Raw genomic sequence first — 13,101 nt, 5'->3', positions numbered from 1 at the left:
GAGCTTTGCAGAGCCCGCCGACTCAGCCGCACCAGGGAGCTCGCGAACAAAAGCATGAATCTTCCCCGGGAGGCCCCGTATCCTCCACCGACGAGGAGGAAAACCCGGACCTGTTTTTCTCCTGCTCTTCGCAATGAGGACGGTCCCCTGCCTGAGGGCAAACCGGAGTGCACCGGAGGGGCTCAGGCACCGAGCCCCCACGTTCTGTATTTGGCCCAGCGTTAAGCATCAGGCCCCGCGGTGCAGACGGGGTCACCCTTCCCCCTCGACCCCTCAAGGGGAGCCCCGCTGACTGCCCGGTGACAGTAAGGAAGCCCCCAGCCCCCGTTACTGGGCTGGAGAACACTTCACACACGACGTCTCATTGAATCCCTGAGGTTCTGGAGTGTTCTCTGGGTCAGGGCAGGCAGCAGGGTCGAGGTCAGGCGTCCACCCCTGCCCCAGGGCACAGTGACCGGAGCCCACGGTTGCCAGGAAGCAGGCCAGGCTAGATCCACACTCGTGCCACAGAGCAAGAGCTCAGCGCCCCCCGAGCCCGAGACGCACCCCACTGGCAGCCGTCAGGTATCCCAGTGGGGCACGGTGCTAACACCAAGTGCAAAGCAGCGTTCACACCCCACGAGGGGACCGGACGGCACCGGGAGCCCAGGGCGGCCTGGGTTCCAGTCTGGCTCCGCCACCTGCTTGGAGGTGGCCGACGGCCCAGCACAGATGCGCGGGGAGCCCAGGAGAGAGCGGAAGGTCGGGACCAAACTTCGCAGGGAACGGAGAGAAACGGTTTGAGCTGCTGGCCGTGGAGTCCTGTCCCCAATATTTATGGCGCCACGTGGAACCCCAGAGAGGGCGTAGCCTCCGTCCACAGATTCGGAGAGTGTGGGTATAAGCGTTAGGTATGGTCACTACCCCGCTAACAGGGTAAAAGACGCCCTCAGACTAAATGCCAACGGTTTCGTCACGTGACCCGCATGCCCAGACAGAGCTGAAGGTCAAAGACCCCGTGTGGAACCAGGCAGCGCGTGGAAAGCGGCTACGACGCAGGCGTTGGGGTCCGCTCAGCCGTCGGAAAGACCAGCTTCAAGGGCCGGAAGAAAGTCACGAGAGCGAGCGAGGACCCACGTTCCCAGCTGTCGAACCAGCTCGGATTCCACAGAGACCACACTCACCGTGGGGGATGGGACACCAAGCTCTGCAGGTAAGAGGGTAAATTAGAATGATCTTTCTGGAAAGCGCTTTGCAAGCATCAAGACTCTTGTAAAGCTCATAGTTGTTGGCTGAACTTCGACATTTCTGGGAATAAATCTTAAGAAAAATTAGAAATGCAAAAAAAGAAAAAGATGTTCATCTCAGTGCTGTTTATTGTAGTAAAAAAAGAAAGAAAAGAAAACTAGGAAGCCATGCTCCGCCTGACAATAAACCATCAGCTTACTGGGTTCTGGAATAGTCCTAGGGCAGAAGATAACGCAAGACGGAGCCACGCTCAGTGTGGATGAGACTTGAAAACCCGTCCCGTGAGAAAGCAGCCAGCCAGAGGGCCACACGCCGTCTGACCCCATTTGTGTGACTGTGCAGAACAGGTAAGTCTAGAGAGACAGAGGCCGTGGTGTCAGGGCTGGGTGGGGCGGGAACAGCCAGGACGTCGGGTTCTCCTGGAGGTGCCGGAAACGCTCTAAAACAACGGCAGGAGGTGCGTGCGTCGACGCAGAAACTGACGGCCACAGAGCCGCACGTGAGCTATGTTCCAATCGAGCGGTTTGAGAAAAGGCCCATGCAAATGGGTGACGGGCATTGAGGAGGGCACGTGTTGGGACGAGCACTGGGTGTCGTATGTAAGCGATGAAACACGGGCATCTACCCCCAAAACCAGGAGCACACTCTACACCCTGTGTGTTAGCCACCTTGACGATGAATTAGATTGAGAGTAAATAAATAAAAATAAAAAATAAAAAAAAAATTTAAAAGCCCATCTTACAAAACAAAAACGAAAACAGGAGAATCTGCTAAGGAGGAAATGCGAACCGGACAGAATCAGGATATAACGTACAAACAGTTTGGTCTGAACTGTAATTACGTCAAGAGAGAAAAAACTGGAAGGAACCCAGCGGAGAAGCGAAGCTACCCCTGATCACATCACCCGCGGCTCTCCCCTTCTCTGTACTCTGCACCCTGTCCCCAGTCTGCACGCGTGTGACCACACACCCATCCTCGGGCCCCTCCGCAGAGGCAGGGCTGCCCCCACCATGCTGGCCTCCAGGGTTTCCCACCCCGGGAATGAGGAGGGGGCAGGTCTGCTGCCTGTGGGTGTGATACCCCTCTCCCCTCTCCCCTTCCCACCCCTGGGTGCAGGGGCAAGAGAGGGCCGGGGTGGAAAGAGGTGGGGCTGAGGGCCTGCAGCAACTCTGTCCCTGTCACTCAGATGCCAGGTGTAATTTCGAGAAAAGCAACTCAGAGTTCCAGGTATGATTCCACTGCAGCACCTGAGACCCCGCTCGTGGGCCAGGCACTGGCTGTGGGTACAGGCAGGGCAGACATCCTTGGGGACGCGAGGGGCACCCCACGTGTCCCACTGTCCCTGGCCCCCAGGCACTCCCTGGCTCAAAAGCCTTTGTCGGGGATGGCCGGGGGGGGCCCCCTATCTTCCCGCCCCCGGGGGCTCCTCTGTGACCCCCCCTCCCTGTCCCCTGAGGCCCCCGTCACCTGTGCCTTCCCCATGGACAAAGCCAAGGAGGGGCTGAAGAATGGATACGGGGACGAGCTGGGTCTGACGACCAGGTGGCTGGGGTTCGGTCGTCCCATGAGATGTATCTTGGGAACAAATGTACCGAAGTGCATGATATATGTTACTTCCACAAAGAGACACAGCCACGTAACTCCCACCGGGATCAAAAGACACAGCCTGGGCACCCCAGAAAGCCTGCCTGCCCCGTGGCTGCCGTGTGACCGGGCCTGCCGGGAGACCACTCTAGGCTTCCTACGGGCACCCGGTCCTGCCTCCTGGACCTCCTGCAGGTCTCAGACCCCCATCTAGATGCGGAAGGGCTGGACCCAGATCTCAACCCTTCCCACCGACTCCATCAGCTTGCAGAGGGCACAGGGGAGACTGTCCGGAGAGGGCTTCCTGGAGGAGGTGGCCCCCAGCGAGCAGGCCCCAGAAGGCTGAGGAAGCTGTCTTCCGGCAGAGCCGAGAGGAGTGAGGAGGCAAGGGCTCGGGGGCACGTATCCTTGCGCGCACACACAGGAACACGGGGCTCCGCGCGAGGCACAGAGCAGGACCTGCCCGGAGAGGGCGCCCGGAGGCCCACTCACCTCCAGCACGTGCCCCGTGATGTACTTCTCACAGCCGTCACAGCGGATGCCGAACTTGGTGTGGTAGTCGGTCTCGCAGTAGGGCAGCCCGTCCCTGCAACGAGACGGGCGGTCAGGACGCGCGGGGGCTTCACCCCGGGGCCCCCGAGACCCCACAGCCGTTGCCAACAAGAGGGACCGCGTCAAAGGGGGAAACGCCACTTCCTCCTACTCCAGATGGCCACCATCAGCGTTTCCTGGGCGCTTTGGGTGCCAGCACACCTCCTCCACCGCCGCCCTGGCCCCACGAGAAATGCCGGGAAGAGGGGCCCGTTTTACAGGGGCAGAAACTGAGGCGCACAGAGCAGGGAGCCCCGGCCCAGCGGTGGAGCTGGGGGGGCAGAGGTGGCAGCCGCCTCCGGAGGCTCAGCCGAGAGAATAAAAGCCGTATCTGGGAAATCAAAGATGTTTCCAGGGACGTGGCTCTTGTTTCCGGTTCATTCTGTCCCACCTTCGGCATCTGGGTGGGAGGCGGCCTATTTACTCAGCAGGTGGCTTCCCACTCCCTCCGAAAGGGGTCCGGGCTGCCCTACGAGACCACGAGCCACAAAGGGTGTGTGACGAACCATCAGGGCCTGGCACTTGGGCTGGGTTGGGACGACCCTCGCTGTCCCCGGCTGTGGTGGCAGAGGCATCCGGCTGCGAGGGAGGGAGCGGGAGGGCCACAGGGCACGCGTATCTGCCGCGGGTGCTGTTCGTGGCGTGGGGCACACCGCGTGTGGGGCACTGCTCCCGAGTACTGGGCGGGCTTGGGCGGGCTTTGGTCCGGTTTTCGGGGTGCTGACGAGGGAACACAGTGCAGGCACGTCGCCCGGCACAGCATGGGACACGTGGTGGGAGCCCCTCTACCAGCGACTGCAATGACTATTTTGAGGTCAACACAGCACGGCAGGAGGCCGTGTGGCGGCGAAGTGAACAGGCTTGCCCTCAAACGCCAAGGCCCAGCTGTGTGCCCCTGGGCAGGTCACTTAACCTCTCTGAGCCTCAGCTTCCCCAGCTGTGAAATGGGAGAGGTGACCGTAAGGTCTAAAGAAGAGAAGGTGTGGTCAGCGCCTAGCACAGGGCAGGCACTCGCCAACTGGTGGCTGAGGCCGCTGTCGTTGCTGACCGGGGCTGGCCCTCGGCCCCGCCCAGCGGGAGTCGGGCGCAGAGGCCACGGGCACGCGGGGACACCCGCTGCCCCAGGGCATCCCCCCTCCCCCCACTGCCAAAGCTGCCACGTTCCTCCCAGTGTGGTCGTGACTGGTTTCCAGGTTTCCAGCTGCCGACAGGGGTAAGCTTCTCGAGCTGTGGGGAGACCACAGCTAATGCCGCTGTCTTTCCCTCAAAGCTCTGGACCTTCTGTTGGCCCCAAGGCCTCAGGCAGGAGAGGAAGGGTGGGGGGGGTGGGGTTCAAGCCCCCGGGGCCGCGGTGGCCGCAGGGCATTTCTCCGACCCCCCCAGCCTCGGAGGGAGGAAGCGCTGCCGTCCAGCAGAGGAGCCTGTAAATCGAGCCCTCAGGATCTGCTTTCAAAGGCCTGCTGACCTCAGGGCCCCTGTTATCCCCCACTGGGAACGGTTGTGCCCCAAACCCAGGAGGTTCAAAGATAACGTCTCCATGGCAACACCCACGCAGCCTCCCTGACAATTCTGGGACAGCTCTGAAGGCCGCTGAGTGACAGGTGTGCGTGTGGGTGGGCTCCAGAGGCAGCCAGCGCTGGGGGCTGGGCGCTCGCTATGGTGCCTTCGAGGGCTCAGCCTCCCGGGCTGCCCGGGCTGCCCTCACGTGAGTCACCCCTTCCTTTACTACGACAGAGGCATGGCCGGTACCTCCCCCAGCCCCATCCAGCCTGGATCGTCTTGGCTTGGGGGCTTTAACTGAAAACGTTTTGTTCTGAGAGAAGCGTGCCCTCTCACGCAGCCGTGAGGAAGGAGACGGAGGGACCCCGCGCCCCCTTCGCCCCGTTGCCCCCGGGGTGGCCTCGTGCAGCACGAGAGCACCAGAGCAGCTGGCACGTCGGCGGCCTGATTCCGATTCCCCGGGTGTGGCCGGTACTCCTGCGTGAGGGTGTGCGTGCACGCGGGGTTCACTCTGCGCGGTTCCCCCGCACGGTGGGTTCCTGTGACAGACCCGCTCCCTCCGGCATCAGGAGCCAGCAGGGTCCCCCACGTTAGTGGCCCACAGCGCCCCCTGACTTGCAGGAAGGAGCCTGCACATCTCAGCTCCCCCCGACTCTGTGCCACGGTGGGGCCTTCCCTGACTCGGTCCACCGATCCCAGCAAACGCACCCCTCCCTGGCAAGCCAGCTGCTCCTGCTCGGGGCTGACCACCCCCCCGCCCCCAGAGGCTCCCTCTGCACGGCCTTCTGATGAGATGTGCCCTCCGACCCCCGCGCAAACCAGCCATCACCGCATCCGGGCTGCACGCGTGGGGACACCGGGCCGGCCAGGGGGAGCTGCCCAATGCCCAGGGACCGCCCAAGCTGTTGCGTGGGGCTGAGCCACCACGTCGGTGACAGCTGAGGCTGGTCAGCCCTCGCCCCCTCGCTCCCGCTGCTGCGGTCAGCCGGCGCTCGGTGCACTCTGCAGGCGATCCAGGCGCCACGGGAGGGTGACACCCGGGGACGGGTGTAGGGAGGCATCTTACAAAGGCTAAGGTGGGGGCCACGGTCTCTGCTTCGATCCACGGAAACACTTTGGAGGCGAGGCTGGTGGGAGGGGGCGCCGGGCGGGGGGACAGACACGCAGGGGCCTGGGCCGCGCGGGCCACGGGGCAGCCGCGGCCCCGGGAGGCACCGTCAGCACAGGCAGACGCGGGAGGGCCGACCACTCACTTGCTGATGTATTCCGCGTCCAGCTGTTTCCCACACGTCTCGCACTTAAAACAGCCCAAGTGCCAGTGTTTGTCCAAAGCCACCAGGGACTGGCCGTTTTTAATTTCCGTGCCGCAGCCCCCGCAACCTGAAAGAAAGAGCAGGACACAGACATGGCCATCGTGGGCCAGGAGGCGTGGGGGCCTGTCCCGCCGGGCCTCCGGGCTCAGAAGTGCCCACGGTCTGTGGGAGGGGACAGAGGGGACAGTCCAGCTGGCTGTGCTGGAGGGACCCTGCTACACGCCAGCCGGCACAAGTGCCGAGAAACGAGCCACGAGGTTCGTCTCCGCAGGCATTGAGCGCCGACTGCATGCAGCCTGGGCTGGGAGCTGAAAGGGCCCTGCCTTGCAGAGGATGGGGCCAGGGCCTGGCAGCGGGTGTGCCCTGGGACAAGACCACACTGCAGGGTGGGGGCCGCCTGGAGGGGCGGGCAGCGCGTCCTCCTCTGTCTTGAAGCAGAGTGAACCTAAGTGACCCGGCCAACGTGCCCCCCGAGGAAATGCACTGCATTAGGGAGGTCTGAGCTGTCACCCCTGCCATTCCTTCCTCTGGGCCCTCGCCTGCCCTGATGCCCCCCCCCCAGGAAGCCCTCCCGACCCACTTGTCTGGACCTCCTCCCGTGGCTGTCTGTACCCGATACAGACATCGGCATCCCCGATACAGACCGCCCCGTCCCCACCTGTGCTCCGGGCCTCAGCCCGCGTCTGAGCCGGGCCCCGGGTGGTCAGCCTGGGGGGCCCCTCCCTTGGCGAACCGCCCCCAGGTGATACGCACCCCTCACCCCGTGGCCCCCGCCCCCGCTGCCCCTCCCAGTGTGCCCCTCCCTGCTCAATGGCCCCTGGGTCCCAGACCCACCCCTCAGCGCGTAGGCCTCTGAGGCCTGGCCTGGGGACCGCACCGGGGTCCCCAGCCAGTGTCACCTGTGCTGAAGGATGACGGGGTGGAGCCAGGCCAGGGGAGCCTGGGGCACAGACACTGGCGGCATCGCCTGCCTGGGGTGTGTGTGTGTGTGTGTGTGTGTGTGTGTGTGTGTGTATCTGGGTGTGTCAGGGGCAGGATGGGCCTCGGGGGCCCCGCAGGGTCCTGATGAGCAGACACAAGGAGAAGGCATCTGGCAAACGGCCCCCACGGCCCACAGGAGCCCGCAGCAACCCGGGCTCAGCCGAGGGGCTCGCAGGCCGAGCGGGGACCCCGCACCCCGAGATGAGAGAGGGTAGCCCAGGGCGCGACAGGCCCGGCTACCGGTCCTGGCCCCCACGGCTCACGGGGCCGCACTGGGCCGAGCTCTGTCCCCTCTGGGCCCCGTGTCCTCACTGGGGGGGTGGGGGGTGGGGCCATCCCATCGAATGACAAAACACAAAGGCACAGGGTGGTGGGGGCGGGGGGCACGCACGGGCCTGGCGCACGGCGGGGGCTCCACAAATGCTCTTCTCCTTGGCAGATGGCAGCGTCCTATTGTTTTCAGAAAAAAAACCATTTGACGCCCACAGAACCGTTGGTCGAGCTCTGGCTTTCCTAAATTATCACACGCAAACTGCGCACCAAACGCCCAAAGAACAGACTCCCGCTCCAAGACTGCGGGCGGGGGAAGCAGGCAGCTCGCTCAGCCGGGGCCCCTCGAGGCCCAGCGCGGCCGGCAGCTGGAGAACGCTGGGCCAATGAGTGCGTGCGCGCACGCGTGAATGAATGAGTGGGGACCGAGAGAACGCCCTCCTTTCTCCAGTTCAGGAAGCACCCAGAGCCCCTCCCCAACCTTCGACCTCCGTGGGTCCCCAGCAGCACGGAGGCAACGGCGGTTCGCCAGTTCCGGACTCCCGCGGGCTGGCTTCGACTGCGGGCTCGCCCTGTAAGCTCCACATCACCGCCTGTCGACCGAGGACGGCTGTGCTCCCCAGGGGACACCTGGCAATGTCCAGACACACTTTTGATTGTCCCCGCTGGCGGGGGGCATGCCCCAGGCACCTGGCGGGCGAGGCCAGGCCCGCCGCTCGGGGCCCTCCGGCGTGCAAGGATGGTCCCACCGCACAGAATCATCCGGCCCCAACTGTCAGTGGCTCCAGAGTCGAGAAACCGGGCTTGGAGCCTTAGTTTGCTTCTCTGTACATGGACTAAGTGAGGGAGCAGGCCACACCGCATTGTGCCCAGGGCCGGGGGGAGGGGGAGGGGGCAGGGTAGCGCAGTGGTTAGAAACCTGGCCCTTGGAGCCTGGCTGCCCTCACCCGCTGTGCGACTGTGGGCTAGTCGCTTGGCCTCTCTGTGCCCGGTACGAAGGGGGTGCATTCTACGGGGCCAACAGCAGTGTAGGCTCGCAAGCTTGTTATGAGGCCACAGGCCCGTGGATGTGTTTGATAACTGAATAAACGCGCAAGAGGCCCAACGCCTGATTGTTGCCGGAAGACCCGGGGGCCCAGCTCCCTGTGGGAAGCCACCTGAAGACATCTCCCTGAGGACATCTCCCACATTGTCACCCCGCCAGCTACCATATTCGCGCCTGTCCGGCCCCGGGGGGCTGGGGGGGGGGGGTCCAGAGGCTCCCGGAGCGAGCCGGCTGTGTCTGCAGGAGGACGGGGACCCCACACCCACCCCAGCGAGCCTGCGGCAGAGTCTCGCTAATAGTGGGCTGTGAACTCCGAGGCCAGAGCGCTTGCAGGAAGGACCGTTGCCACGGCAACAGCAATCGCCACTCTCCAAACACGACTGGAGCTCAGCATAGCTTTGCAGGGCTTTGCAGACGACAGTACAGAACCCCGTGTGATGAATCCCACCGACAACAGCTGTCGGCAAAGGGGACTGGCTCTGCCGTCACAGCAACGGGCTGAGCCTGGGCCGCTGCCCCAGCATGACCCTTCTAGAAAGTTCCAGACAGCTTCCTGTCTGCCCCAAAGCGCTCCCTCCTCTAGCGGACGTGGTCATGAGATCTTCAGCTCTGCCGCTAACTTGCGTGGGACACAGGACGTGCAGGGCGGCCTCTCTGAAGCCCGGTTGTGAACAGGGCGGGGGGGGGGGAGGGGGGTCATGGTCAAGGCGGGACAGACCCACCGTCACCCACTGGCCCCCAGGTCAAACTGGGTCGGGGAGCAGGGAAGGGCTCAGAGTCGGATCTGAGATTGACTTTTGAAAGCACGGAGCCGACTGACGTCTAAAACTTGAAAATGCCCGACACGTCCTGAGGGGGCCCGTCATTGCTCTGAAAGCCCCGACTGAGTGGAAGGGCCTGGGGCAACGGCAGGGAAAGATAAACCGGATCGAGCGTGCCCCCACGCACCGGGGCTCTGAGCTGAGCTGGCGACACCCACCCCGGACGGCAGCGCGGGGGCGAGAGCGTGTTGACTCCTGGGGGCCGCAGCACCCCCCAAGGCAGACGCACCCTAAGACAGAAGCACCCCATTAAGGGCACAGAGCCGTCACCGTACCCTACTGGGCATGCGACCTCACGGCCTCGCTGCCCCGTTTCCCAGGCAGCAGAGGGCCAGCGAGGGGGCTGGGGTTCCAGGGCCCCACCGCCGACCCCTGAGCACCTGAGCAACGTAGGCTCTTTCGGGCAGAAGACGGGGAAGCCCCAAGGGCCACAGGCCACGGGTCTCAGAGGGGAGGGCCGTGGACCCTCACCCCCACCCCCCTTCCTGCTGAGGGTGCACCACCCCTCCTGACTCTGGAGGGGCCTCCAAGCCCCAGCTCCCAGTTCGGAGCTGGAGGCCGGGGAGGGGGGAGCCCAGGGAAGGGAAGCGGGGGCGGGGGGGGGGGGAGAAGCAAAAAGAGCTCTCGGGGAGGAGACCCTCCTCGGGGCAGCGGGGGAGGCAGCCCGGGGCAGAAGCTGTTGTGCAAGATTCAGAAGGAGTGGTGTCTCCTCCAGGGATGGAACAGCGTGGGCGTGCAGTGCAGAGCGCTTATCCTGTTGCTAAGCAACAGGCACAGGGCCAGAGCCAAGAGGGATGCTGAGGGGCACTCAGAGCCCCAGGGCTCCAGCTGGACTCCGACCTCAACAGCTGCCCGGGGAAGAGCCGCTTCCCCCTTCCGCCCACCGCGCTCCTCCGGCCCCGAGACCTGCGGGCCGACCACGCTGCCGCTCAAGCTTCTCCTGGCATCCCTCACTCAACAGCCATCTATGGCTCCTCATTGCCTCCGGGATGCAGTGGGACTGGGCACGGCTTTGCCATCTGGTGTCCGTCTCTCCCGCTTCATTCCGTCCCTTGTCCCCCCACGTAGCAGCCCCCCGCTGGTCCACTCACGAGGATCGGGTGGCTGCCCGCTCTCTCCCTGTCCTGTAGCGTCTTCCTTTCCATGTCTACCCACTGGAACCTGTGTTTCAAGTTTCAGAACAAGGGCCACCTGCACCCCTGCTTTGGAGTTTGAAGCCCTTGGCTCGAGCCTAGCGGGACACCCGGCTCCTGGCACACACACACCCACCTCCCCGCCCGACTCAGGGCACTTCTGGGACGGAGAGGAGGCATCCTGCCTGACGGGGCTGCTCTGGGGACACAAGGAAGCGGGGATTGATGGGGAGGATTCTGCAGATATCCACACAGGAGGCAGGAGCTGGTGGGGAATGTTTAACAGTCCCCAGACACCAAAAAGGTTCTAGGCGGGAGATTTTCAGTGCGGACTGGAAGATGGGGCGGGTTACGTTATTAGATCACCTGGGGGTCAAGGGAGCATTTGTTCTCTGGAAATGTAAATTTGGTATTTTAAAATACTTTTATATTTGGAAAGGGCAGAGCCTTTCCCAACTCAAAAAATTCTTAGACAAGGAGTCTGTCGTCAGGCACGTTTCTCTTTTTACTCTGGCTGCCGGGGAGCTCTGGACAAACTGTTCAAACTAACCTCCCCCCTTCTAATCTTGCTTGTTAGAGCTTTTAACTACTATTTCAGATTTAATTATAATAGCATCAACTGCGACGCAAATCCCCAGAAGTGCAATCAATGCAGACCTCAGCGGGAGAGAAATCCTTGAATGGAGGACTCTCCCAGCAAGCCCCAAAGCAACAGCCTCACCAACTGACGCGGCTGCTAGTTTGTCTCCCCAAGAGATGAGGGCTTCGCCTCCCTCCACAGAGTGAAATTACTACCAGGCCCTGGAGCACCGAGCTTCTGGAAGGCTGGAGGTACAATCTCTCCTGGAGAGATTTTCAACGTGGCAGACAAGGTGGGCGAGGAAGAAGAAGGTGCTTAACGGGGGGTGGGGGGGGGGGAGCAGGAATGAACTGTGATAGACGTCAGCACAAAGCCCTCCTCTGTCAAGGGACACGTGACTCAGGCACCGGGGACACCACAGCGACCGTGGCACGCAGGGTGGGCCCGGAAACTCCATGCGGGTGGGCCCGGAAACTCCAATCCTGCCCAGGGAACGAGGCAGCAGCAGGCCCGGGAGCGCGGGGCCCCCTTCCCAGTCCCGGCGCCCACGTCCGGCCCAGCAGAGCTGCAGGTCGGCGGAAGAGCCCCTGCCTCGCCCTCTCGCTGCCCTGCACTCAGCACACATTGATTCCTTTACAATCTGCTTCTGCATCCAACAAGCATGCCTTGAGCACCTACTGCATACAAATCCCGGCCTAGCTCTGGGCAGGGCGGGTGTGTGTGTGTGTGTGTGTGTGTGTGTGTGTGTGTGTGTAGCACTTAACCCGGGAGCCCCTGACCTCAGGAGCCCAGAGTTCAGTGCTCTCCTAATGGCTCCCCCAAAGAGCTTCTGGAAGGTCTAGAATTATCTATTATTATTGAGCTCTAGAAGGTGGAACTCAGTGTGTGTGCGTGTGTGTGTGTGTGTGTGTGTGTGTGTGTGTGTGCGTGCATTGGAGGGAGAGGACCAGAGGAGGCCAGGAGGCTTCCTGGAGGAGGCAGGCTGGAGCCGGGCTGAAAGGAGGAATGGCGTGTGGCAGGGAGGGCACGGCTGCGCGAACGCTTGGAGGTCCAGGAGCCCCAGAGACTTCTGTCCCCTTCTGTCCCCTGTGTTTGTCCACAGTCAGGGGTTCACTCCCACGGCCTGTGCCCCGGGAGGTCAGGTCCCTCCCGGACACCGCGAGGCCAGCCACCCCCTCCCCCCACATACCGCTCGGTGCCCACTTACTCCAGAGGCCCTGGGACAGGTGCACGCTGCCGCCCGCTGTCTTGGGCAGGGAGCACTTCTGACACACGCATTCCTTCCCGTTGAAGGTCACTCGGTCCCCAGGCGGGAAGGGCAACCTGAAATAAGAGAACGTGTGACCGGCCAGCATTGCCTCCGGCTCTTCTCCCGGGGTGGGGGACCGAGACCCCCCTGCCCCGTATACCACCGCTTCCCCGGGGGCCTCGCGCAGACGGGTGCCGCAGGCTGAGGACACGCAGGGCCCCCCCGCCTGCTGCGAGCCCAGGCCAGTCACCCACACCTAAGCCTCAGTTTCCTCTCTGTGCAAACAGGCAGAATCGTAGTGCCCCGGTGAGGGGCAGCGAGGGCCAGCCCCGTGCTTGGCTCACGGCAACCAACCAGGCAGCGTCGACGACTCCCTCCTCCATTCGACCCTGCCTCCTCTGACCGCCCAGGATGCTGTGTCCAAATCAGTTCAATGATAATGGCAACGGCGAGCATTTATTGAGCACCTACTCTATGCCAGCTGCCACGTCTCACCATAGATGCCTCACATGCATGCCTCATTTAATAACTTTAGGACATTTGTCCAAGCTGGAGTTTGCTTCATTTTTGGCTCCCTAGATGAAAACCCAAGTTCAGAGAGGATAGTTAACTTTTCCAAGGACACACAGCAGATGCATGTCAGAACCGGAGTCAAAGCAAGGCCTGCCCCGCCGCAGAGCCGCATGATTTACCTACTGAGGCCTCTAAAAAGTCAGTGCCTGTAGACAGTTTAATTTTTGAAACTACCCCACTGAAATATCGTTTACCTGGATTGCTGAGCGTTCTGGCACTTGCTGAATTCTGCAT

At 62.7% G+C, this 13,101-nt stretch overlaps 1 protein-coding gene across 21 annotated transcripts in view; it reads right to left on the bottom strand.

Annotated features, from left to right (window-relative positions):
• Positions 1-13,101, bottom strand: part of ABLIM2 (actin binding LIM protein family member 2) — a 143,064-nt gene that overhangs the window by 76,774 nt on the left and 53,189 nt on the right. For all 21 annotated transcript variants that reach the window (XM_078446315.2, XM_078446313.1, XM_078446311.2 and 18 more), the window contains exons 4-6: positions 12,253-12,368; positions 6,156-6,282; positions 3,304-3,397 (exon numbers count right to left, since the gene is read on the bottom strand). In XM_078446315.2, coding sequence (XP_078302441.1) covers positions 3,304-3,397; positions 6,156-6,282; positions 12,253-12,368 — 337 coding nt within the window. The remainder of the gene's footprint in view (positions 1-3,303; positions 3,398-6,155; positions 6,283-12,252; positions 12,369-13,101) is intronic.

The sequence above is a fragment of the Panthera onca genome, chromosome B1 (genome assembly GCF_046562875.1).
Source record: "Panthera onca isolate mPanOnc1 chromosome B1, mPanOnc1 haplotype 2, whole genome shotgun sequence".
Lineage (NCBI taxonomy): Eukaryota > Metazoa > Chordata > Mammalia > Carnivora > Felidae > Panthera > Panthera onca.
The sequence above is the reverse complement of the archived record's forward strand: the minus strand, read 5'-3'. Positions and strand labels throughout refer to the sequence as shown.